This window comes from Hyperoodon ampullatus, assembly GCF_949752795.1.
Source record: "Hyperoodon ampullatus genome assembly, chromosome: 1".
NCBI lineage: Eukaryota > Metazoa > Chordata > Mammalia > Artiodactyla > Ziphiidae > Hyperoodon > Hyperoodon ampullatus.
Genome location: NC_136914.1, coordinates 220143168 through 220169976, shown reverse-complemented (window position 1 = coordinate 220169976; position 26809 = coordinate 220143168). Strand labels below are relative to the sequence as shown.

Genomic DNA, 26809 nt, shown 5'->3' with positions numbered 1-26809 from the left:
GCTGGGGACTCATTGCTTCCCTGTGGGCGTGAGCCCCTGCCGGCAGCTCCCGCACTGCAGGAAGGCAGGACGTTCGGGTTTCCGGGTTTCCGTGTCAAGGGCGTCCTGCTAATCTCCACCTCCTCCACGTCCCTTGCGAGGCTGGCTTCCCGGCCTGGAGGGCGGCTGCCACGGGCACCGCGCACCCAGTACAGCGAGAGAACTCGCAGTCTAGCCCCAGATCACCGTCGCAGCTCTCGGCAGGTCCTGCAGGGCCGGGCCTCTGCCCCGCGCCTCGCCCCACCGTCCTCACCCTCACCTGCTCTGCTCTGGCCAGCCGGGCCCCCCTCCCCGGGTTCCCACGGACTGGCTGCCCCTGCTGTGTCCTGGCCTCGGAAGCCCCCTCGTCCCCGGGCCAGCAATTCCTCCGCTGCCCGCGTCCTGGCTTGGCCTTCGCTATTCCACAGGTACGAAAACAGCAGTAGCTCCGCCCCTGCTGGTGCCAGTGTCCGGGGTGGCTCTGTCCTAGGTGCCTGAGCCTGTGAGCCCGGGCCTGTGTTAAGTGCTTCACATACGTGACCTCGGGGAGCGCCACAACAGCCTTTGAGTCAGGTGTCATCACCCTCACTTTACAGGGATCAAAGCCGAGGCTCGGAGAGGCGAGGTCACAGAGCGAGTTGGCAGGGGAGCCAGGATGGGAACCCAGGCTCTGAACATCGAGAGCCTGAAACCCAGCCAGAGGTCGACGCTGGGGTCCGGCTCCATGTCCACTTCCTAACGGACCCCCTAGCACACACCCGGAAGCCCCCAGCTCCTCCTCGGTGACTCCCGTCACCTGGGACTTGAAGACCACGAGGGAGACCAAACTCCCTGAGGACAGGGGCTTCATCTCTCAGATTCACCCCCGCAGCCCAACATCCAGCCAGGCCGCCCACAGTGGGCACTCGGACAGGCAGAGGGAGAGCCGGGGGTGGGGCGGGGCGACTCCCGAATGGCTACGACCCAACCGGGTTCAGGGGGCAGAGACAGAGCTGGAACCACGTGACCTTCTCCCCTGGGCCTCATGGAAACTAGGAGCAAAACAGAGCAGAGAGTAATGATCCTGGCTAAGCCCAGAGCAAGGCAATCCACACGTGAACAAAAATTACAATGGGGCTTCCCTGGTGGCGCAGTGGTTCAGAGTCCGCCTGCCGATGCAGGGGACACAAGTTCGTGCCCCGGTCCGGGAAGATCCCACATGCCGCGGAGCGGCTGGGCCCGTGAGCCATGGCCGCTGAGCCTGCGCATCCGGAGCCTGTGCTCCGCAAGGGAGAGGCCCGCGAACAGCGCAAAAAAAAAAAAAAAAAAAAAAAAATTTACAATGAGCTCGCGGGCAGAACCGGCAAAAGTGCGAAGTGGGTTTACAGATGGCACGATGCCTTGGCTGTTCAAACTGTTGTTTGTAACAACATGGACAGTGGCTGAAATAACTTTCTTCATAAAGAGGTGACTCAAACGAATAATGAAAACTATGGGGGGGGCTGTTAAGCTCCTTAAGAAAGCCATTTTCACACTCTGGAAAGCTACATTTATTCTTATCCATAAGCAGTGAACAGGCCACTTACAAACTCAAGCCTTTAGTCTAAAATTTGCTTTCGAAAGAAGTTACACTGGCCGAGCCCCTTCCTCTGCACACCCCCTGAAGATTTTATTTAATTTAATGCAAACAGAATAGGTGACACAGTTCGTAGTTCTGTACTTTACAGCTCCACCAAAGGGCAAGGAAAGGTTTCTGTCTTTGAAAACCCTGGAGGGGGGGAGAGGCTGTGGCCTCAGAACAAGGCCAACCCCATGGGGAAGCACAGTGACAGCCACACTGCGATGAGGATGCCTCGAGGCTGACCGCATCCCCCCACCCCTGAGAACACCCTGTGGTCCCCTCAGCTCTTCAGCCCGGAGACCGGATGCCTGCCCCCTCCACCCTTCACTTGGTTGGCACCCAGACCACCAGGGCCACACCCTTCCGGCACTGGCCTGTTCCCATCAGCTAAAGGCACCAAACAAATGACTCAACAGCTCTTTTAAGAATGATGGCACCCCTCCCTCCTGGTCTGCAGCCTAACCCCAACCCCAGAGGCCGGGAGGTCAGGCCCCAACAGGGAAAGCTTCAGTGACTCACGACCAAAGCTCCGACACACGGGCACCTACAGATGCCTCCCGGCCCCACAGAACTCCCGCTGTCCCCTCCTAACCCTCCTCCTCCCCCAAATTTCTCCCCAGCTTGGCTAGTGGCCCCGCCAGCTGTCCAGGCCCTGGACCAGAAGTTGAGACTGTCCTTGACTCTCCTTGTTCTCTCGCCCCATCATCGCCCCTCCATGCTGAGTCACATCCCTTGTCCTTCCAGAATCTGTCTCCTTTGTCCTGCTGGTCCAGGCCTGCAGCCTCTCTGAGCAGGGCTCCTGCACATCCATCCCCCAACACACACACACACAGACACCAGAATGTCCCAACTCGAGCTCTGATCAGGTCCTTTCTTTTTTTTTTTTTTGCGGTACGCGGGCCTCTCACTGCTGTGGCCTCTCCCGTTGTGGAGCACAGGCTCCGGATGCGCAGGCTCAGCGGCCATGGCTCACGGGCCCAGCCGCTCCGCGGCATGTGGGATCTTCCCGGACCGGGGCACAAACCTGTGTCCCCTGCGTTGGCAGGCGGACTCTCAACCACTGCGCCACCAGGGAAGCCCTGATCAGGTCCTTTCATTGCTTGAAGCCCTCCCCCACTTTCCACGCCTCACACCTGATGGAATACAGGTGAAACTCCCGGGCCTCGCAAGCTGGGGCTCCCGCAGCCCAGCTCTGTCCCCTCCCGGGTTTGTCCTCCTGTTGCCCTGACCCCACCAAGCCAGTCTCCAAGGGCTCCTGGCAGTTTCTTGCCTCTGTGTCTTTGCTCAAGCAGACCCTGCCCCTGAATCCCCACCTACCTCTCTCAGGCCCCCTCCTAGCCCACCTCATAATCATCCTGCAGTGTCACCCAAACAAGGAAGCTCTCCCCATCCCCGGCAGGGGTAACGATGCCCACCCTGCATTGCCAGGCTGGACGGGGCCTGGCTTCTGCATATGCTGTTGTTTTCTGCTAACACGTCCTCTTCTCCTACTAGAGAATCAGCCACTGTGGTCTCTCCAGCCCCCAGCACAGGGCCTGGCCCGGAACAAGTGCACAACACATGGCAGCTCCTTCCCTCCCGCCCCCTGGCCTCCCAAACATGCAGGCCACAGAGAGTGGACAACTGTCCTATCTTCTTGGAATCTCAGAGTCCAACCGTCTTGAGGTGGGACCAGCAACATAAGCTGCAAGAATGCAAATGAAAGCAAAGTGAAAACACAAGGCCCCGTGTGCCTGAAGTATAAGAATTTCAGGAGGGTGACGACAGCAGCGTGCTGAACCGAGCATGGGGCCCTTCTGAGCACGGGGCCCTGGGCGACTGCCCAGGTCACACGCCCATGAAGTCAGCCCTGGTTCCAGACCCCGAGGGGAAGCTTCCATAGGGCCCCTCCAAGGCCCCCTGAGCTGCCACAGGGCCTTGTTGCTGGAGCAGATAACCAGGTCGGCCTCCCTTGCCCACTCCTGTCCACTCAACTCTCCCGTGAGCAGCAGTGACTTGTCTTAGAGACGTTATTCTCAGGGAGTCGGGCCCTTTCCAATGCCCAGTACCACTCCCAGCCCTCAGCGGGAACCCGTGCGCAGCTGTCAAGCCCAGCACAGAGCGGGGCAGGGCCCTGAGATGGGGTCCACATCTGCATTCTCAGTTGGCTTCTTTTTTTTCTTTTTGGCCATGCCACGTGGCATGTGGGATCTTCCCAACCAGAGATCGAACCCGTGCCCCTGGCACTGGAAGCGCGGAGTCCTAACCACTGGACCACCAAGGAATTCCCCTCAGTTGGCTTCTGCAAGGCACGTACATTCACTTGCCCTTGATCTCCTCCCCTATAAAATGGGCCAGGAATAGGGCTGCAAAGACCCTTCTAGTTGTAAAAGTCCACTAATTCCTCTTCCCATGTAAGGAGTTAATCAGTGTCTCCTATGGAATAACAAAGAAACTGAATTCAAATTCACGTAAAGTATTTGTATTTTTGGAAGATGAAGGAAATGTTGATTTAATTTAAGCCTTTTATTTTTTAAGGGAAGAGTTGACCCAAAAAAAAGGGCAAATAAACTCACCATACTTTCAGCAGACAGAAATGGCATGTCGATCAAGGCATTCTTTCCTGCGAGGCCCAGCTGGACAAGACCTCTGAATCCTTCTTAACACAGATCCCTAAGGAACCACTACTAACGGGTCAGAGTTTGCCATCCCTGATTCAGTACCTCACCAAGGTCGTCACTAACAACAACTGGTCCCATTAACCGTCTGGATGCAGTCGCCACCCACACGAGACCTGAGAAATACAGAGCATGTTGCTTCAGGGCTGGCACTCAGCCTGACAGTCCTCCAAGCCCAGCTGTAGTGAGATGCCGTCACCAGCTGTTGTCTCTTGACACCCTGTTCAGGGCTTTTGAGTCCTTCTTGGCGGATCCCCCACTGAACTGATAGCAGGTTTCATTTCAGAGATGGAGAGAGTTGCCAAATTAAGCCCCTGTCTAAGGACAAACACCAGAGTGACCCTGGCTGTCATGGGAGTGTGATAACGGCCCCCAAGATACAAGCCGAGCATATCACGTCCTGTCGGGCCAGATGGGTGAGAGCATCTTATCTCCCATTTCACATCACCATCTGGAAGGTATTAACACAATAGCCCTTCCTCACAGGCCCCCTTGATTTTTTTCTTCCTGAATCCCCAAGTGCACACGATCACGTAATAGGGCAAGAGCTAAGGCCAAAGACTCCGCTCAGGCTGAAAGTGAGATGCAAGCCAGAGAAAGAAAAGCGCTTTGAAATTGCTGGTTTGGAGAGCTACGTTCGGTCGACAGGAGCACAGGACAATCAGTCCAACCGAGGCCTGGGGTTTGATAAGAGGAGTCTCCAAGATGGGAGATCCTGCATCACCCTCCTCCGAGACGCAGCCCCTGAGAAGCAACAAAGCCAAAATCAGAAAGTGCCCAGAGAGGCTTGCAAATTGGCTGGAAACTTCAAGGCAGGCACATCAAGTGATCTCTGTCGCGAGGGAGATATTCCAGCCCGTGAAGAGCAGCCCACATGACAGTATAAACGCCACCGACCTTCAGATGTCTGGCCGTAGGCTGGCTCTGCACAGTTAACCCTGAACAGGCTTGTCGGTTCCTTCCCAGCACATTCATACCCTTTTCACAGAGCGCGTCTGTGCTCAGAGGACAGCAGTTACTTTTAAGCTTGGCAGAAGCAAAACTTAATCAGGGAGGAAAATATTAACTAAAGGAAAAGTCATAAATACCATCCCAAAACTACAAGAGGCTTTGATCTGGGTTGGATCATCCGGCACATTAATTCCCACCACTGTCTTTCCCAGTTCCTTGCATCCTCTTCCCAGGTGCAAGATTCCTTGCGTGCCTTGACGGTCCTTGGTAACAGAGAATGCAGAGCTGAGGATACTGAGGACAAAAGGAAACTGATCTCAGATATCCAAGATTTAACTATTTATTCAGAAAGTCAAAACCTACTTACTACATAAAGCAGCTCCAGAACCATGAAAAACCAAGCCAAGAACAAAATCCTGTGCTAGTTTGAACCGTACAAAGCTGTCAATATTTTGACAAACGCCAATGTGGCGATTCACATGCTTCAACCTAATAGTAGCCAGCTGGACACTGGAAACCCAAAGGTTCTGAACAAATATATAGGTGCATCCCAACTGACTCGGCCTGCTAGGTACTGGTTACGTAACTCTGTTTCATGAGCACGTACCTTCATTCAACATGTACCTTTTAAATGGTACAAAGGAATTCAGTTATTCAGAGAAGGCTTTCAGGTGATCCCTTTTCTAAGTTAAAACAACAGTGCCCCCACTTTATCCCTCAGTTTTTAACAAGGCGCTTGCTTAAATAAAGGTTCAGCTAAACTTTCTGAAGCAGTTGAACCCACCCACGCACACCCATAGCAGAAAGACAAAAAAAAAACCTTATTGTGCCAACAGATGAAACCAAAAGAAACCACATGATTTGGAGCAAGAGGAAAAACAGAAGCTGTAAGTCAGTATGAATTCCCTGTGCTTTCAACTTTGGAAAATTCTGAATTTGGAAACTCCAGTGAGACGATCGTGCTGAGCAGGGGCTACCCCCTACTCCTGGCTCTTTGGTCCAAAGGCAGAGATTAGAAAGTTCAGCCGCCAGCTGCTGGGTCAGGTGTTTCCTACCCTGAGGAGCCATTAACAGCCAGACAGGTGAGAAGAGCATCTGGACACGTTGCTTTACCCAGTGGTTCTCCAAGTGTGGACCCCAGACCAGCAGTAGCAGCAGCATCCGGGAACTTGTTAAAAAAGGCAAAACCCTGGGTGCCTCCTCAGACCTCCTGAATCAGACACTCTAGGGATGGGGAAGCAATCTGGGCTGGAAGTGGGTTATTTTGAGGCATGCTAACGTTTGGACCCCATGGACATGAGTCAGGTGAGTAGTTTTCCAGCTGTGTCCACGGGAGTCCTCAAGGTCTCAAGAGACCCCTCTGCCTGGATTCCTGACTACAGGAAAAGCACCGAAGTTTCCCAGATGTGACCAGGGTCCCCCGTTTTACTCTGTTTAACAAATGGTAGTAGAGCTGGAAGGTTCCAATTGAAAAACAATTCTGCTGCTTTATAAAAAAAAATAGAAAATATTGAACAGATGGGAGTACAAGTGGCCACGGGCAATCTAGTCATTTGTAGAATGTTCTAGAGGGTCTGGGCTCGGCTTTCTGTGCCATCCGGGGACGTCAAAAGCCAAAGGGAAGCTCAACCATTTACAGGGGGTTCAGGGGCTGTTCCCCGAGGAAGGAGCAAGTTTGACGTCGTCCAGTGGCTTTAACTGGAGAGAAGGGGAGTGTCAAAATCCCTTTCATTTTATTTGAGAATTGCTGCAGGGACGGGGGTGGCTTCCCTCTTTGTTCTTGCTCAGAAAGAGGGTTGAAAGGGAAGGATCAGCACCAAAGAATTAGTAGCGGCAGAAAGGAGGGAGAGAGTTCTGCTCTGCTTTCTCTCTGGTGGCTTAAAGAAAATGCTCCAGCCCCACTTTTCTTGTTTTAATAATTTTTTAACATATTTCTATTTTAATTTAAATTAATTTTTTAATTTAAGGTACCAACCCTGCTTCTGCGGGACAGCAAACCTCTAGAGGATGTTACAGGCTGCCCTCTGCCCAGGTTTGTTCCTTCCCCGTCTCTCCTCACCTCTCCCCCTGCCTCTCCTGTTCCGAGCAGTGGAGGGGGGATCCTTGGGTGATGCTATGATCTGAATGTTTGTGTCCCCCCAAATTCCTATGTGGAAGTCCCAGTGCCCAAGGCGATGGTATTAGGAGGTGGGGCCTTTAGCAGGTGATTACATCATGAGGCTGGAGCCCTCATGATGGGATTACTGACTTTATAAAAGAGACCCTGCAGAGCTCCCCAGACCTTTCCATCACGTAAGCGCACAAGGAGAAGTGTGCAGCCAGGAAGAGGGCCTCCACTCGACCATGCTGGCACCCTAATCATGGACTTCCAGCCTCCAGAGCTGTGAGCAATAATTTCTGCTGCGTGTAAGCCACCCAGCCTGTGGTATTTTGTTATAGCAGCAGGAACAGACTAAGACAGATGGGGTGGGGAGGCAGGGTCATTTCTGAGGTCTAAAAAGCCACCACCACACACCCAGAATGTCCTTCTTAGTCACTCCCACAGAGCAGCAAGGTTAAGTACAGTTGATTCTCTTTATTCACAATAACTATGTTCTATAAAGTCACCCTGGACACTGTGAATGAGCAGACACTAAACCACTGCTCCTACAGGAAATCTAGGGTTAGGTTCCTGCAAGCCACTGGTCCCAATATTTTTGTCAACCGATCAAAACATAATCTTGCTTTATGTGAGTTTCTATTTTAAAACATCTTATTTAATATATAATTGATTCCTTAACACTGAATTTACAGTAGACAGCACTATAACTCACACCCAGACGAAGCTTATCTAACACAAGTATTTTCTACATCAGGCACATCACAGCCTTCTTGCACTTTGGAACACTGGACAGCACTTCAGCACTGTGCTTAGAGGCTATTTTAAACAGCAAAATCATCAACAAAATGCACAAAATCACAAAAAGCACGGCACTAAATATACTGTGAAAGGACACTTTTCGTAATACGAGAGCTGTGGTAAGAAGCCAGAGGTCACCTTGCTCCACTTCAGCTGGGAGCACGCTCGTCAGGTGACTCAAATATTTTGCTGCTCTGCATGTGTTCACAAATGACCATGAAAGAGCCATGAGTATGAATCTTGGGGTTACAAATAAATCTCAGCGAGGAAGCAAACTCACAAACATGGAATCTGCAAATAACTCGGATCGACCGTATTTTGTAGACAGAGTTGGTAACCAAAGCCAGACCAATCTCTGCTACCAGAACTACCTCCTTCCCACCAATTTCCAGTAAAAATAGGACAGTACAACTCCGGACAAATGTCCAATCACACTGGCAAGGCACTAAAATTGCTCAGTCGGCATAGAGATCTACTGAGTCTTTCCACTGGAAAATAAAGACAGAGAGCTGGCCAAGCTCTCAGCACTGATGAACTCGGTACTCAGCCACCGGTCCCTTCCTGCATCCTGTGATCACTCTTGGTCATGGTCACAGGTGACACAACTTCTTTACTCATATCCTTCTCGGACTTGAGAGGCCAGTCATGTAGGCGGGACCTCGTGGCGTGGGGAGAAGGGGGAACCCGGCCCCCTGCAGCCAGTGGAGAAGCTCAGAACCAGGTTCGGTAGCCAAGCTGGACCTGCTTCAAACCCCAGCCCTGCCACTCAGTAGCCACGTGTCTCTGAGCCTCTGTCTGCCCACCTGTAACACAGCAGTCGTAACAGAACCCCCTACCCGCTGGGGCTGTTGTGAGGATTTACGGAGATGCACCCCGCATGGTGCCTGGAGCACAGGAAGTGCCCTCAGAGGGAGCTTGAAGAGCAGACATCACGGGACTACTACGGGGCCTGGGACGGGTCATTCTAAAGACACAGGCTCGGGTTGAGGTGGGAACTTCAGAAGCGCCAGTAACACCCCCCGCTGGACGTTAGTTCTCCTGAGTCACCCAGCCAAGTCCTCCTGTATCTTCTGCTCTCACGGCCCCTTGGCGTCCCTCGAGCACTGGATGAGGATGATCTCAGCCCCACTCCTTTCCCTAAGGGAGGCTGAGCCCCTCCGGCTGCAGCTGGACGTCCCTTGGCCTTGCTACAACGGTGGGGGTCAGGGAAGGGCCATGGGGGAGGGGAGGAGGCCGAGCACAAGGACGGAGAGGAATGTCCGACTTCACCCTGGAAGCTTCTGCACGCTCCTTGTGTGCTGAGGGCCTTGTTCCCCAGCTAGGATGCGTCTTTTAAGAAGTTAAACTCATACGTAAGTAAGGACTATGGTTGACTCCCACCTGTAACAGAAACACTCGGAATTCGAGGTCAATGTGCAGCTGCCTTAGAGCATCTGTTTCTGGCCTGGAGCTTCCTGCGGTGTCAGCCCTGCCCTCACACCTCTCCTCCACCAGGCAAACCCCCTCCCAGTTTATGAAGAGGCCTCTCGACGCTGTCCCAGCAGGACAGCAGGGACCGGGCAGGAATGGACCGCCTGTCCCCCAGGAGGGCCGACTTCGGGGGTGGTTAGCGCACACTGGCCCCCAAGCAGGCAGACAAGGAGGCTCACCCCGCTCTTCCCTCTAACCCAGTTCAAGTCTACTGCCTTTCCCCAAGGACCAGCCCGGGCCAGGCTGGGTGCTGGGATTCCAGAGGTCTCAGCTGATCCAGTTTCTCCCCGCAAAGAGAGGGCATTCGAGACAGGTAATTCACAGGGATCTGTGAAGGGCAGTGACACAGGGGGAGAGGGTGGCTGCAGGAGTTCAGAGGGAGGCTCCTGTCTCAGCCTGGGGAGGAGGGACCCGGTGTCTGTCCCGTTCACTACGGTTCCCCAGAGCCATGCGCCATCCGGCAAAAAGCAGCTGTTTTACTAATACAAATACAATTAAAATGTGTGTGTATGTTATATAAATATAGAGAGAGACACATATAGACGTGTGTAGAGAAAGAGACTGTGTGTGTGTATGTTATATAAATATAGAGACATATATAGACGTGTGTAGAGAGAGAGATTATGTGTGTGTGTATGTACATATGTTATATAAATACAGAGAGAGACACATACAGACGTGTGTAGAGAAAGAGACTCTGTGTGTGTGTGTGTGTATGTTATATAAATATACAGACATATATAGACGTGGGTAGAGAGATTGTGTGTGTGTGTATATATACGTTATATAAATATAGAGACATATATAGACGTGTGTAGAGAGAGAGATTGTGTGTGTGTGTATGTACATGTTATATAAATACAGAGAGAGACACATATAGACGTGTATAGAGAAACACTGCGTGTGTGTGTATGTTATATAAATATAGAGACATATATAGGCGTGGCTAGAGAGACTGTGTATGTGTGTGTATGTACATGTTATATAAATATAGAGACATATAGACGTGTGTAGAGAGAAAGATTGTGTGTGTGTGTATATATATATATGTTATATAAATACAGAGACATAGATTTGTGTACTGAGATTGTGTGTGTGTGTATATATATGTTATATAAATATACAGAGAGACATATAGATGTATGTAGAGAGAGATTGTGTGTGTGTGTGTATGTGTTATATAAATATAGAGAGACACATAGACGTGTGTAGAGAGAGCTTGTGTGTGTGTGTATGTTATATAAATATAGAGAGACATATAGACGTGTAGAGAGAGAGCTTGTGTGTGTGTGTGTGTGTGTGTTATATAAATATAGAGAGAGACATATATAGACGTGTGCAGAGAGCTTGTGTGTGTGTATGTGTTATATAAATATAGAGAGAGACATACAGACGTGTGCAGAGAGAGAGCTTGTGTGTGTGTGTGTGTGTGTACAGGCGTATGAGCCGAGTCCCGAGGCTGGCTGTGAGCAAGCCTGGTTTAAATAAACCACGGGTCAAATCCGCACCCTCTGAGTCGGGGCGAAGCCCGATGTACACGCCACACACGGAGAGCAGCGACGGGTGCGGGGTTCGGGGCACGCAGGGCAGGGGGAGGGAGCGCGGGCGGAACACGAGGCAGGAGAAAGCCCCTCCCCCGCCCCCAGGCCGGTCTGCTGAGCAAGGCGCGGTGCCTGGTCCCCTTCCCCGCGTGCTGATGCCTCTTCCCTTCCCCAAAGACAGAGAAAACAAGTGGCTGACCCAGCGCGTGTCCCGGGAAGCCAGAGGCGGCTAAGTCATTCCCTGGAAACGTATAAAGAGCACGATATCGCTCCTGGAGGACTGCTATTTTAAATAGAGCACGGGGCGGCGGGGGTCTTTCTGGTGCCCCTCAGGTAATTCCTGCGGCCCTAAGAAGAGGCCCAGCCCTGTGCAGGAGAGTGAGCACACCTGTGTGTGTGTTGGGTCTGGGGGTCAACTGCGGGACAGAAGATGGCACAGAGGACAGGAGGCAGCCTCAGGGGCCGGGCCCGGGGGTCCCGCCATCCGCCGTGGGCACCACCGCCACCATACCTCTGGGCTGTCAAATCCGTGGACACCCAGCCACTGACGTCACCGTGGGGGGAGAAGGCAGCTAAGAGAGGGTTTTCCAGGTCTTCAAGGGCAGCTGGTTGGATGACATCATCCACTACAGGTGAACTGAAGGAAAGAAAAAAAGCAAGGCTCAGAAATGTTCCTGAATGTCTTAAATATGTTTCAACAGCACATTTTATCTGGGCCCTAAGCAGGGCCTCAGTTTCCCTTTTCATAGAGGAAGGGGCCGGTGTTGCTCCAGGTGCAGACCACGGAGGGGGCTGGTCCAGGAGGGGCTGTTTACCGCTCCACCATGAGACAGCACAGACACCTGGGGTAAGGGTTTAGAAACCTTTAGAGCAACACGATAGAGTCATTTTGTCTGTTGACGCATTTTGTAGGTCTTGATGGGTGGTTCTCAAGCAGGGGTGATTTTTGCCCCCTGGGGACATCTGGCAATATCTAAAGACATTTTTGGTTGTCACAGCTGGAGGGGGCGGGTGCTACTGGCATCTAGTAGGCAGAGGCCAGGGATGCTGCTAAACATCCTACAGTGCACAGGACAGACTCATAACAAAGAATCATCTGGCCCCAAATGTCAGTAGTGCCGAGGTCGAGAAACCCTGGCCTTGAGTTTTGTTTCATTCTCTAGTAATTCATTTAATTATATTTTCAAAAGTTTTGACCTACAGTGAGATAGAAATTAAAAACTACACTGGTCCTTCATCCACTGGGAAAGTCAGCATTTGACAACCTCCAAGAGCAGGCAGGATTTGAAAGTTCGGAGGGACACAGGTCACCAGACACTGTCTCTGGTCACACACATCTGCTTACTCTGCTGGGAAACCCCTTTCATGATCAGTTATGTCTCAGTTTATCGGGGAGGGTCAAGAGTTCTTCCTTCTGATGAGCTCAGCTCTGGGGCAGTCAGTAACGAGACAGTTATCTTCATTCCTTGAGCAGATATTGACTGAGTAACAACTCTATGTGGTGAGCAGGAAAGAGGTGGTCCCTGCCCTCATGGAGCTTACAGTCTCAGGAAACAGTCAAACATTTTTAAAAAATGCTTATTTATCCAGTAATAACTGTTGTAACTGCTAAGAAGGAAAGGTACAGATGGCTAAGAAAGCATAAACTAGGAGGTCCCAGCTGGGAGTGGGGGTCAGGAAAAATGTCTTCGTAAAATTGTAAGCTGAGGCCAGTCACCAGCTCAGTGATAGCGAATATTTGCTGACACTTGCTGTGTGTCAGGAACTATTATCTAAGCACTTACAGAGATCACCATATGGTGATCCTCACAACAGCCCTATGAGGTGGGTGCTATCATTATTCCCATTTTACGGATGAGGAAACTAAGGCACAGAGAAGTTGAGGAATTTTTCCAAGGTTGCACAGCTGGTAAGAGGATACAAACCCAAGCCAGACCCCAGAAGCCATGTTCTTAACCACCCCACTAGGCTATGTCCCAAAGGTTGAAGAGTAAGGGAAGGGAGAGTGCCCCCAGCACAGGGAACCACACATCTGAGAGCCCCAGATCAGGAAGGAGATTGGCATTCTGGAGGAATGCAGAAAGGCCTCTGTAGCTGGAATGCAGATCAAGACAACCAGGAAGGGGACAGGTGGACAGGAACCAGATCACAAGGCCAGGTCGAGGGACTGGGACTTGATCCTAAGCTGAAGAATCAGCCCAGGGCCTCCCTGGTGGCGCAGTGGTTGAGAGTCCGCCTGCCGATGCAGGGGATACGGGTTCGTGCCCCGGTCTGGGAGGATCCCATATGCCGCGGAGCGGCTGGGCCCGTGAGCCATGGCTGCTGGGCCTGCGCGTCCGGAGCCTGTGCTCCGCAACGGGAGAGGCCACAACAGTGAGAGGCCCGCGTACCACAAAAAAAAAAAAAAAAAAAAAAAAAGAATCAGCCCAAAGCCTTTATCAAATGCTCAGCCACAGAGTGCTGCCCTTGGCATTGAGACGAAAGACAGGCAGGGAGGCCCAGGGTGAACTTCCCAAAACTATGTTCTAAATATGACTGGACTAGCACACGTTTGTGCCCACACCTTTCTATTTATTCCCATGGATCTTGTGATGCTTCCTTTTTCCTCCATGGTTCCCACCCACTATCCCAAATCCCCCAGAACATGACCCTGGAGCCCTGTAATGACCACACCCAAGGAGCCAGAGAGAAAAGGGCACAGCGTGAAGTGAAGGAAGGGGCGAGCCTGGAGGAGGAGGCCGGCAGGGACTCTGGGTGTCTCTGTTGGATCACGATTTGGAGAATCCTAAACCACAGGCAATATCGACTTTCTAAAGTCATAAAACCTGAGCGGAAAAATGTGGCCCTGGAGTTCTGGCAACACAGATTGAAAGCCGTAAAAGACTTTGTTTTCTTTGACACAGCCATTCTACTTCCAAGAATTTATTCCAAGGAGATGATTAAGGGTGTGAGCAAAGATGCTGACCATAGCTGTGACCACAATAGCAAAAAAAAAAATGGAAACAACCAAAATGTCCAACACTAGGGGACAGTTAATCAAGTTAAAGCATGTCCACAGAATGGACTCATTTGCAACCATTTTAAAAAAGGTAAAAAAAAAAAATAATTAAAAAATTTTAAAAAAGAAAGTAGCTCTCCATATATCCAGAGGTAAATGATCCATTATTAACTGAAAATAGGTTAAAATACTATTGGCAGCATGATCCAGATTTTATGTGCATGTGTGTATCGATATATACGTATGTGTGTGTATATATGTACACATGCATATATGCGTAAACACCCACATAGGAAGCGAGCAACAGAGTGAATGAATGCCGAGGTATTAATGGTAATTCTTTCAGTAGTAAAGTTATGAGTGTTTTTTTCTTCTTCGTTGAATTTATCTCTATTTTCTAGTTCTATTCTGAACACATACTGCTTTTATAAGCAAAAGAAATAAGAAAGCATTTTTAAGGAAAATTTTGAGTGCCAGGGAGCAACTTCAATTCATAGTTCAGTGAAAGTTTCAAGAGACAGGACAAGCAGAGCAACGCCGCCTTTCCCCCACTTTTACACTCACACGTTCCCCCAGGGAGGACCCAGGCTTGTCAGCCTCATCTCAGGACAGAAACCCAGCCACGTCTCACTCAATAGGCACCAGTGGGGAAAATAAGGTCCTGGTGGAGAATTTTTTAGATAACCAGTATCTGCTCGCATATTCTACGGGATGGCATTTTAATTTTAACTCTTTGGGATGGAGTTATTTTCAAAGCATATTAGACACTCCCTTGATTTTTTCTGAACAGAGAATCCTGAACATAACTAAACACTCTGTCAATGACACATGATCAGCGTCTTGAGCGACTATGATATAAGTGAGGAGGTATGCTATGGCACCAGAACAACAATTGTACACGAAGTCAAGAGGGCTGGATTCTAGACCAGCCCCACCTTGGGATCTCAGCCAGGTGACTCCTCTGAGCTGAACTTTTCTGTCTTTAAAAGGGAAGGCCCTGGACAGCACAATCTCAAGGACTCTGCAAACTCAGTCTGGTCCCTCCCTCGCAGGCTGTGAGCCAGCACGTCTGCTTGCAACTCACCTGACTCTTTTTTACCTTATGCCTTCCAGTTCTCTGCTTCTAATGTACTACAGACTACGGGTGTTAGAATAGTGTGTAAATCAAGAGTTAATAGGCTGGATAAACCTCCCATATTATGTCATATGGGAGGTTTATAAACCTCCCATACGACATAATTTTAATAATTTTTACATATACATATATGTGTGTATACACATATATTAAATTGAACCATGTGAAATTGTTAAAAGAAAAAAACTGTCAAGTTCACACTGTACCATCAGCCCCAGGATCTTTCTGTCTTACTTCGCAGGGATCTGGTCGTGCTGCAGATAGATGGCTAAGGACAGGGGAGAGCCGACTTCTGGGGACATAGGGGAATTCTTCTCAGACCAGCTGTAAGAGGCTATAAATGGCTTCCAAATTCTGTGGTGCTGGGACTAGAGTGACTGAAATATTTTTCAGAGAGGAAGAAAAAAAATCTGTCAGAGATTTTAACCACCAGCTGCTTCCACCAGCTGCTGGGGCCAACCCACTATAAATTTAGTCAGGCCAGCAAAGGGTTGATTTTCCACTGGAATGTCAGGGAGGGAAGCTTGTATCAACAAGTGCTTCTCCAAAGGGCCATGAGTCACCTTCCTTCAGAGGCTGAGGCAGAGAGGGCTGTGCTTCAAAGAGGAAGATATTCACATTCTAGTCTAAAAAGCCAACACCTTCAGTTCTACACATAAGACCTGTGCACAGCAAGAGCTCTGTGGCCAGCACCAAGATAAATTAAATCAGGATCAAATTAATAATAATAACAGTAATAGTAATAGTAATGGGGTGAGAGGAAACTTTGGGAGGTGATGCATATGTTTATGGCCTTGATGGTGGTGCTGGTTTCACAGATGTATACTTATCCCCAAACTCATCAAACTGTATACATTAAATATGTACAGCTTTTTATATGTCAATCACACCTCAATAAAGTAGTTTTAAAAAGATGGGGATCCCATGCTTCAGGGCTGACAGGCTGATGGAGAGCAAGGCAAGCTGAAAGTCTAACTCAAGGAAAACTGAGAAGGGTGGTAATAGAAAAACAAGCTGCCACAGAAAAAGGGGCTCCTTTCAGGCCAGGGTGATCTGGGAAGGGCCTGTGAGGGGACAAAGCAAGTCAAGTGCTTCAACAGACAGACATGTGCAAAGGGCTTTCTAGATTAAAAATGCTCCTCCCTCCCTCTCTCCCTGATGGTTTGGGTGGAAAGCCACTAGGCTTCACTTCCCTTCCCTTGGACAGGGCAAGGAAGGAAGGGGTACAGGAGAAGGGACAGGGGCCACAATGGCACAGAGGAGGAGACTGGTGTCTTAAGGAAACTGTTACCCACCGGGAGATTAGCAGAAAAATAACCGCGTCAAGGATAAAGGGAGCAGGTTCTCATGGTCAGGGAAGCCTTGCATAGAATATACAAAGGTGATGAGGCTTGAAAGAACTCTCAGGGCTGGGCTGCAATCAGACATATCAGATGAACACTAGCTATAGATAGAGAGGGGTGTGTGTGTGTACACATTACACACACACCTATTTCCCACTATGTCTGCTGAAAGGGGTCACGTCAAAAGGACATCAGAACCACTCAAAGAGGCTGCCACTGGTCACATCTGGGACTATCTGGACATCAAAAAAAAAAAAATACAGATAGTAATAGGTTAAAATCCATTGAGTAAAGTAATAATCCACGAGTCCATATAGATATAAAAACACGAACAAATACATAAATGGTGGGGAAGGAAAGTTCCTCTTTACAGTACAATGTCAACTGGTAAATGTAGAAGAAGCGATGAAAACTGAAAATCCGCCATTTAAAAACCATCAGAGTGGCGGTGAATTCCGGCAGGAGCCATCGAAGGACACTAAGGGAGGTGGATGGAGGTTTAAAGAAGTAAAGGGCAGTGGGGTGGTCTTGGAGCACCTTCCCAGCAGATCCTGATAGATTACAAAGGGGGAAATGATGACTTAAAGGCGGAGAAACCCGGTGGGCACCGACGTGGCCAGGTGTTGACCGAGATTACGTGCCTGGCGGTGGATGGTCCTCACCCTATGTCACTTCTATGGGATCCCTGCCCCAAACGACAGCCAGAGTCTGGTCATGAGGTGACACGGGTTGAGGGATCTTCCCAGAATGAAAGAGCTGTACTTTGAAAGGTCATGAAAGACAGCAAGAGATGGAGGAGTTCTTCCAGACTGAAGGAGAGTCTGCGGGCATACTTAGAGTGTGACACGTGCCTTTGGGCTGGACCCTGGATCTGTAGGAAAAGGGACGGTGTGGATGAATTCGAATGGGTTCTGAAGACTGGCTGATGCCGTGACATATCATGTGGATTTCCCAACTGGATGGCTGTATCGCGTTGTGCTGGAGAGGGGCCTTGCTTGGGGGAAATGATCACTGGAGTGTTTGTTTGGATGGGGACACCCTCGTGTTTGCAACAACAATCAAAGATGATTTGGGTTTTAAGCATCTGACTGGTTGGAAAGTCGCGTTAATAACTGCATGTTTCACGTATAGTACCTTAGACCCTCTGTACTATTATTTACTTTAAACTTAACTTTCAATGAAGTCAGTTGTTCAAATTAAATAAAGGTACATCATTCTAGGGAATAACCCCAGTGAGTCTGCGGTTTTGATGTGCTGCTTGTACTTTTTTCTAACAGAATGAGTAACAGATAACTCACCACGGCCAGGCAGCCCCCAGGCTCAGGCCAGGCCGCCTGGGAGCTGGGCACCACACTTTGGAAAATGCTGGTGAAGCTCTCACCAACACAGCTGAAAGACAGCCCAGCGCTGCTCACACTGGCTCAGTCCTCTTTTTTTTTTTTAAGAAAAGCAAAACCTGTCATAAATGACCAAAATGGCATACTCTGAGATCTCCATCTTGGGAGCTGTTGGCCGGTTAGGAGCTGGGCACGACCCAGCTGGCAAAGGTTAGAAGCCAGAGCCAAGGCACGGGAGCACGTGGGGCACACACGCGCATCCCTTCTAGGTGCCCCCTCAGCGTTCCGAGACAGAACCTGCATCCCCACCACGCTCTCCCCAGACAGGCAGGATGGAGCCGGTGACAGGAGGCCAGAGTCTCAACACCACTCCCGCAATAAAGAGCTGTGCAACCTTGTGGAAGATGTCCTCAGAGCCCAGCTTCCCCATCTGTCAGAGAAGGCAAGGGCCATCCTGTCTGGAAAGGGCGTGAGGAGGGTTTCCTGAAACCCGTCATGTAAAGTGGCAAAGGGCCTGGCACACGGAAGTGCTCCACAAATGATGGCGTCAGTAATACAAAACACAACAGGGTGTGCAGTTTTCCCCAACGGAACACACTGACCGTGCTTCTCCAAAGTACACATGCCCCTCCTCCCGCCGTCCCTGCCCAGGTGTGCACGCCATCTGGGGTCGTAGAACAGGGATGAGTACAGGTGGCAACAGCAACGGGAACCAAGGCTTCGGAGCACCGCTGTGTGCCAGGCACCATGCAGGCCCTTTGTCACTGTGAGCAATGTGACAGCCCGTTTCAGGAAGAGCAAATGGAGCCCCTGGATGGAGAAAGTCACTACCCAAGGCCACGCTGAGCTCAGCTCCATCCGGCTGCTCCGACCGCAAACCTCATGCCAACAGGACCCTGGTCTCAAGCGGCGTCTCTCTCAAGCATGCAGAATGAAGAGAGTGATATGCAAAGCAGCCCAGCGGGGTCCACCTCCCCACGGAAAGCGTGTGAGCAGTCCATGGGGGCTCTGGCACGGCTCTAACCCGGGGTAGCCGGGCAAGACCCTTCCCCACCCAGGCTGCAGGCATGTCCTCCATAAAATGAGGGTTTGGACTGTTGGGTCTCCAGGGTCCCTTCCAGGCCACTGATTTTCTGATCTGAAAACCCCGAGGCTCTAGAGGCGCAGCCCCCTGGGCTGGCTGGAAAAGGACATCTTGGAGGAGGCTCTGGGCAGTGTCCACTGCGGCCCAGCCCCAGCTGGCCTGGCACCTTGGCCAGGGGCCAGGTTCCCGGTTAGGACTTACAGATGGGAGGCAGGGGTGACCAGCTCCCTGGGAGACCTGGTGACGGGGAGGGGGCGCAGAGGGGGAATCCCCCTCTCATACACAACTTACGCACCCTTAAAATCGGACTGCTGCCCCCGTACCTCTCAGGGTTAACGAACTCAAGGACTGGGGTTTATGCAAAGGGGAGGAAGCTATTCTAGGAGGACAAGGCAGGGAGACAGTAGTCACTGTTCTTTTCAAAAGACAAAGAAATAAACCCATCCAGGTGCTGGGAGAAGCTACATGGTCAGGTAAGTGACAACATAGTTGCCCCCCTGATGAGACAGCACAAAGCCAAGGGGTATGCCTGCTGAATAGGCCAGCACCTTGGGGTCAAGACCTCAGCCAAGGCTGCCTACTTCTCCCGAGAGCCAGTGCATGGAACCAACAGGTGCCTCGACTTCACCAGAACCCTGGGCACAGAAATCCAACTGAGTCATCCACTGGGTGGGCGAGCAGTGCAGTGAGTATAGTACAGAGAGCACAGCTCTGGAGACGGGCAGATGTGAGCTTGAAGCCAGCTTTGCCATTTACTAGCTTTTTGTAGTCCTAGGCAAGTTCATTAACCTCTTTGAGCCTCAGTTTCTGAACCTATAAAATGGGGACAAACTGAATAACTTGGAAAGATTATTAAAAGAAATAAGAGCAAAACATAGATGTCAAGCATAGTGTCGATCTCACAATGGGTCCTCAAAAAACAGGAGGTGTCCGATAAATATTAGTTGAACGTATGGATGCAAGGAAAGTAGCTAGGGCAGAGAGATGTTAACTGCTACTGCCACCAGAGCTGTCTAGCTGCCACTTAATCCAGGCCAGAGCCAGCTTCTCTAACTTTTCTGAACTGACAGCAGGCAACTCAGCTCATAATCAAGCTGAGGCCTGAACAAATGCCTTAAGTACAGACAAGGCAAAATTTTAGTGTTCTTTTTTTAAAAAGCCTCTTGGAGTTCTCCATATCTTATAATGGTCACAGATTTTCCCTGATTCCAAAACTACACAAGTAGCAAAATTACCTCCGTAAGCTCTCCCTACCCACGGAATGCAACGAGAGGTCTAGACCTCATGCATGGAGCAAAGGCTTGTACCCGCCGTTTCCAGAGAGAAGCCAAAGTGAGACAGTCACTGATCCAAGAAGGAACCGCTGGACAGGTGTCCTACTCAGCACGGCACTAGGCACGAGGATGCCGGGGAAATGAGGCAGGGTCTTGTCGGCACTGGAAGAGAGAGACCCTAGCACATGGCTGAGCACAAGACAACCTGGGAGCTGGAAGCAGAGAACTGTGGAATGCAGGTTCCTGGGCCAGGTAACTCACAAGGTGAGCGAGCCTCGGTCAAGGTTTGCAAGGGAACACTGGACCTTCTCCTGTTTCCTGTGAAGCAGGCGCTGGAGAGCAGGCAGCCAGGGGAAGCCCGAGGGCTGGAGGGAGGGGCATCCTGACCATAAAAGAAGGAGGGAAAAGACGCTCCTGACGTGGACATGACTCATCTTCTTATCGCCTCTTTGGAATGGGCCCGCACTGGGGAAATGTCGTGATAGGAAACCAACCCTGTGCCCTCAGGAGCTTAAACCTGAGGACGCTGGCCAGGAACCGTATGCTCTCGGTGACACAGACACCCACCCGGAGAGCTCTGGACCTCAGAGGACCCACTGGACACAACCAGGCAGTGAGAGGAATTAGGACTCTAAATAGCCAATCCTGCATAGGAGCCAGTGAAACAACTGCTTTCTCTTTCCAGTTTTTCACCAGATTTGCTCTCTGTAAGAGGAACTGACATGCATTTCCTATTCTTTTATTTTTACTTGTTTTCTGGGGAAAGTATAAATAAGCAATTAAAAGGGAGGGTGACAAAGCAAGGGAAGATGGACAGAAAGGAAACCTAGATAACCAGCTTCCACATAAAAAAGATCTGCATCGAGTAGCACACCTCCTTGTTTCCAAGTAAAAATAATAACAACAAAAATAAGCTACAGGAGGTGTTAGGAAATCTACCTCCTCTAATTAAATCCTTTTTAATCATAACAAAGTGAAAAATATTAGCATGAGTTTCCATTTGCACCGCACTTCACAGTTTGCCAAGTATTTTCATGCACATGATTTCACTTGCCCCTACAGCTCTGTGAGCCAGGCGGGCACCGTGACTACCCCCACTGTTAATGAGATGGAAATCATGATTCACAGAGACCGTTAGTGACTTGTTCAAGGTCACAGAGCTGGTAAGAGTGGGGCAGGGATTCTAATACAAAATCTCTGTCTCTGAATTTGGAGCTCTCTCTAGACTGCCTTTCTCCAAGCCACGGAAAAACAGTCTTGGGAACTTTGCTTTCTTTTAAGTGGTAGCCTGAATACATTTGCTAAATGACAGACTGAAACCATACACCAGAGTGGACCAGACAGGAAAGGGAGGGGGACGCAGCTGATACCCAACGTATCTGAAACGAAAGCCCCATCACAGGTCATGGCTCTGTAGTCCCCCGAGAATTTCGCCTGCCCTCTACTCTATTTTTAGAGCCACTTCCCTACAAACTTGTTTCCCCAGCTCTTCTTTTTCATGGCTTCCTTTCTCTGGAATGATTTCATAATCCTTGGCCTGTTTTGTCATCACGGTGAGTTGCTGTGGAAATGGTTATTGAGGTTGTGAACAAAGGACCGTGATCTCAGTGGGGGCGAGGGAGACAAAGCCCAGCCCCCAGGACAGATTTCGTGCACCGTGGCCACAGGTCACAGCGGGAGAGACCAGGGCACCCAGTCCTTCTCCTTAGATTTGCTTCTCCCACCAGGACTAGTCAGGGACACCACCACCAGCTTCCTAAACCTTCTCCTGGTTATGCAAAAGGTGCCAGGGCTTGCTCCACTCAAACCATAGTTAATTCAAGAACCGTCTGCTTTTGGCTGTGGAACTGAGTCCCAGGAGAACACACACACACACACACACACACACACACACACACACACACACGGCTCTTGACCTCACCCTCAGTCTCTCCCAGCCTCATTCAAACCTGAAGCCTGGGGTCTAGTGAGCCCATAGACCCCCATCTCTCATCTTCCCAATTAGAACTGGTCTCTCCCAACTCCTCAAACCCTTGCAGTGTCCTCTACAGGGGGCGCTATTGGCATTTAGGGTGAAGCGGTTCTTGGTTGGACAGGACTGTCCCATGCATAGCATCCCTGGCCCTTACTAGATATTGCCCACTCCAGTCCCTGGGATGACCAAACATCCTCATGCATATGCACACATCCCCTCCTGGGGCACTATCCTCACCATAGAGTTTGCCCAGTGTGTCCGTTCAGGTATCTCACACACACACACACACACACCCCTCCCTGAGAGCAGGGGTGGCCTTACTTACTTCAACTACCATTTACCCCGACCCCCGGCCCCTCGTCACACTTGTGGAGTGGTACCATAAACTAGACAAGCCTTCCAGGAAGCACTGTCTGTCTCCATAGAAACGACCAATGTAAATAACCACGGTACACAGCATGAAACCAAAGAAGCTGCAGGACTTAGCTGCCAGGCCGGGTGTCTGGAGTCCTGGGTTTGAGTCCCACCTTCACATGTGACCCTGAGCAAGACCCTGGACTTCTCTGAGTCTCCCTTTTCACATCTGTAAAATGAAATCTTGATCTTTAAGTTTCCTTCCAGCTAAAATATTCTAAGTGCCCAAGCTCAGAGAGACAAAAGGGATGCATGCGAACATAGGGACCAGAGGCCAATTCTGTCTAGCTCTCCCAGAGCGGACCAGGAGGGGTGCGTTGGCTCCATAAGCAGTAATGCCTATGTATGGGTTGTACTCTATGGTGCTGGCCTCCCTGAGACTTGGGAAGTTAACTTTTGATGAGGGGCCAGTGACAATGTAAGAGCCAAAGAAGAGGCTCTGGGTAGCTGAGAGTTGGCTGTGGTGTCTGCACAAGGAGGGCAGTCCCTGACCTATTTCCTGCTTCAACTCTCCTCTGAAGAGAATGCCCAAGCCCCAGGCACAGCCTATGAGAAGCCCCGTGGGAATCCACTCCCTTCCACTCACGTGCCCAGCACAACTGGCCCCATTCTCTGGAGGAGCTCCCAGCTCGACCTCAGAACAGGAAAACTGAACATTCTAAGAGGTAACTCACTCCACAATTCCCAACCAAATCCCTCCTCTGAGTTCCATCAATTGTCCAAATGGACCCCCTAAAAACACTAGTGAAGACTAACTTTGAAATATATAAGTGAATCTCGATGGATGAAAACCATGGATGAAAACCACAGATGAAACCCAGTCTCAGGACAAGGCCCCAGACAAAGTCATTTCTAAATACAATGGAAACAGTTTTTGAAATGTGGCCTCAATAGGGAATCCTAGGGAAATAAGAAGTTCTCCACCTAATAACAGAGCTGAACCTTCCTCTGGCATACAGATAGGAAACTGCACTAGGACCCCGCTTTTCCATGTACTGTGATAGAAAAGGCTTGGGACAGACATGTGTACACATGCACGCACACATATGAAGATGTGCGCACGCACACACACACACTCTTCGGCACGAAACACCCTGGCTACCCTTCCCTAGGCTCAGGTTTTATTTCCATCCCCCCAGTGCACCTTGGAGACACATTTTTCTCACAATGTCTATTTCACTTGTATCTCAACCCACTCGCACATTTTCCTGTCCTAGCATTTGACGGAGGCAAAAGATAACAATAATAATTTCACGCTGATGACGATGCCATTTAAGAAAAGACAAGCACCGAGGAGGAGGAACACCATGCAACAGCTTGCTGCAGAAAGCGCTCTGAGGCCGTGCAGTGAATCACTACTTTTGAAGTCGCATTTCCAGGACGTCCGAAGACAGGGGAAGACACGGCCCCGAGGCCGCGGGAGCCAAGGACGCCAAGGAAAAAAAAAAAAAAAAATCAAGGGCTGGTCACGTGGTGCGCCCGAGCCCTGAAGTGCACTAGCCCCGCTGACGTAACTATTCGAGAATTTAAAAGTCCCAAACTCGGAAGAAGTCCAGTGCAGAGTTTTAGGGCCAATCCACGCGCCGCTGTGGCCCGCCGGGGGAGTCCCCGTGCTACCGAGTGGGACCACACCAGTCCGCAAGGACCCCAGCGGGGATGGCGCGGAGCCGGGAAGGCGGGCGGGAACCCGGGCCACCGGCACGAACCCCAACCGCGGGCGGGGACCTCCACCGTGAGCGGGATCCCAGCGTCGGGCATGCGCCCCGACCTCGGGCGCGGATCCCGACCCGCCTCACCCGACGGAACGAGCTTACCGGGCAGAAGCCGCGGGCCCCGCCGGCTCCCCCTCAGACACACTCCTCTGCCAGCAAGTGACACACATGTGTGTTCAGCCAGTTTCCTCCCCTTAGCCAGTCCCCGTTGGGGAAAGATAAAATGAGCTTCGGCTACTTCTAGCACGCCTTTGTCTGGCGGCCAAGGTCCTGGGGACGCGGGTCTCCTCCCCGACTCCGGGCGCTCGCCCTCCCGCCCGCCCTTGGCCGCGGAGCACTTACCACGGAGCCGCCTTCCTTCGGGGACGCAACTGCCCAAGAGCCCCCGAGAGGCTGAGGTATCCGAGCCCGGCGGCGGGGCGGCGCGCGGAGTCTCCACGGCCCGGCCCGGCCGGGGACGCAAACTTTCCCGGGTCAACGGCGCGGGGTGAGCGCGGGGCGGCGCGGCTCCCTGAAGGGCTCGGGCAAAGTTGCAGCACAAAAGGCCAATGAGTGGGAGAGCGGCGGCTGCCGGGCCAGGCTCCTCCCCCAGCTCTCGGCGCTCCCGGCCGGCCAGCGCGCAGCCAGCTGCTCGCGCAGGGCGCCCGCCGCGCTCTCCTCCCGGGCCAGGAATGCGCGGGGCCGGTCGCGGCGCGCCCAGGCCACCGAGGGGCCCACGCGGCGGCGCGCCCACTCGCCCCGCGGCCGCCGAGCGCGCAGGGGACAGAGAGACAGTCGGACAGACGGACGCGCGGCCCGGCGGCTGCTCGCGAATGCGCTGCAGACTTCCTCCAGGAGTCTCTGAGTCATGACAACTTGCTACAGCTCTTAGTTTTTCCACGGCGCTTTCCACTACTCATGGCAACGCGGGGAAGGCACCGGCGTGTGAACCACTGAGAAGGCCAAGTACAGGCCAGTGCCCCAACTCTGCGGTCCGAGCGCGCTTCCTCCGCCTCCGTCGAGCCCGGGGCGGGGTGGGGTGTGGAGGCGGAGGGGAGGAGGGGAATGCCGGCCCGCTGGCCTCCGGAGCCTCAGAAAGAAGCTGGGGATGATGTGGTGGCTCGTTGGTTCCGGGAGCCAAATTCTGGCCCTTCTTTCGTCACCTGCCTAGTCCTAGCGCTGCTTAACCACGGAGCCTTAGAGCGCAATGCGCTCTACAGTTTGCAAAACCTGTTGCCTATGCCTTCTCCTGGGCCGATGTGCCCTCTAAAATGGGCAGAGGCTAAATCCAAACCCCTTCCCGCGGCCATATTTCCGGGAAGCATGTGTGTTTCTGTTGGTGCGTTGTGGATTTCGGTTTTTTGTTTGTTTTTGTTTTTCCTCATAGGACCCCAGATCAACTCCTTCGCTAACACAGACCTCACCCCCAGAGTGGCGCTTACCTGCCCGCACCAGTGAAACGTTATCACCTTTTCTCTGGAAATTTCTGCGTCTAGGCCGCAATGGAGAAGAGCCTGTGGCTATACGTGGGCACCAGGCTTCCTATTTTAAGTTTAGTGTCAAGAAAGCATTGCTGTGTTTTATATCCTCTGGGACCAAAGGGTAAGAGACTCACAAATGACTCAAGGCTTCATTTCCTCCTCTTAAAGAAACAGATGCCCGAGGCTCGATGTCCCCAAATGGGAATTCTCTGTAGAATAAAGAAGTAGACTTTTATTGCCTTCCACTAAAATACTGTTTTTTTAAAAACACCATGCTTCTAAGAATCACATTTCTGATGGAACTTTAAATAGATTCCTACTTCACATGCTTATCATGGGCTCAGGGGTTTAGTATTAAAGTGCCTATTTCACTAATGTGATAACTGACACTCAAATAGGCTAATTTGTTCAAATGTATACCATCAACTGTTCATGACATGAGAATTGGAATGCCCAGTCTTCTGTGCCCTTGTGCCCTAATCCGAGGTCATACCCACTTACGGTAAAAAAAAAAAAAAAAAAAAAAAACAGGCTCCACTCACCACCTCCTAAGCTTGAGCATTCCAATTAGGCAAAGAGCTACCATGATTTTGAGATAACATCCCTTTCAAGTGAAATAGCCCCTCCCCAGTTGCTGGAGGCATATCCTTCATGACACAGGAAGGTACCACTATGCTTTGAAACCTACTGGTGTGGCCAGGTGAATGATGCCCTCCTCAAGGATGTCCACAAAGATGTCCGTGAGTATATTAATTTGTAGGGCAAAGGGGAATTAAGGTTGCTAATCATCTGACCATAAAATAGGGAGATTATCCTGGATTATCCGGGTGGGCCCAGTATAATCACAAGGGTCCTTATAAGTGGAAGAGGGAGGAAGAAGAGAGTCAGAGAAAAAAAGAACTGATAGTGGAAGCAGAGTCAGAGAGAGATTTGAAGATGCT

General features: G+C 51.0%; 1 protein-coding gene across 1 annotated transcript in view; it reads right to left on the bottom strand.

Annotated features, from left to right (window-relative positions):
- TACC2 (transforming acidic coiled-coil containing protein 2) overlaps window positions 1-26809 on the bottom strand; it is a gene marked incomplete at its 5' end in the record, with an annotated part of 174509 nt that overhangs the window by 93537 nt on the left and 54163 nt on the right. Inside the window, one exon of the mRNA XM_079706374.1 lies at window positions 11648-11773. Coding sequence (XP_079562500.1) covers window positions 11648-11773 — 126 coding nt within the window. The remainder of the gene's footprint in view (window positions 1-11647; window positions 11774-26809) is intronic.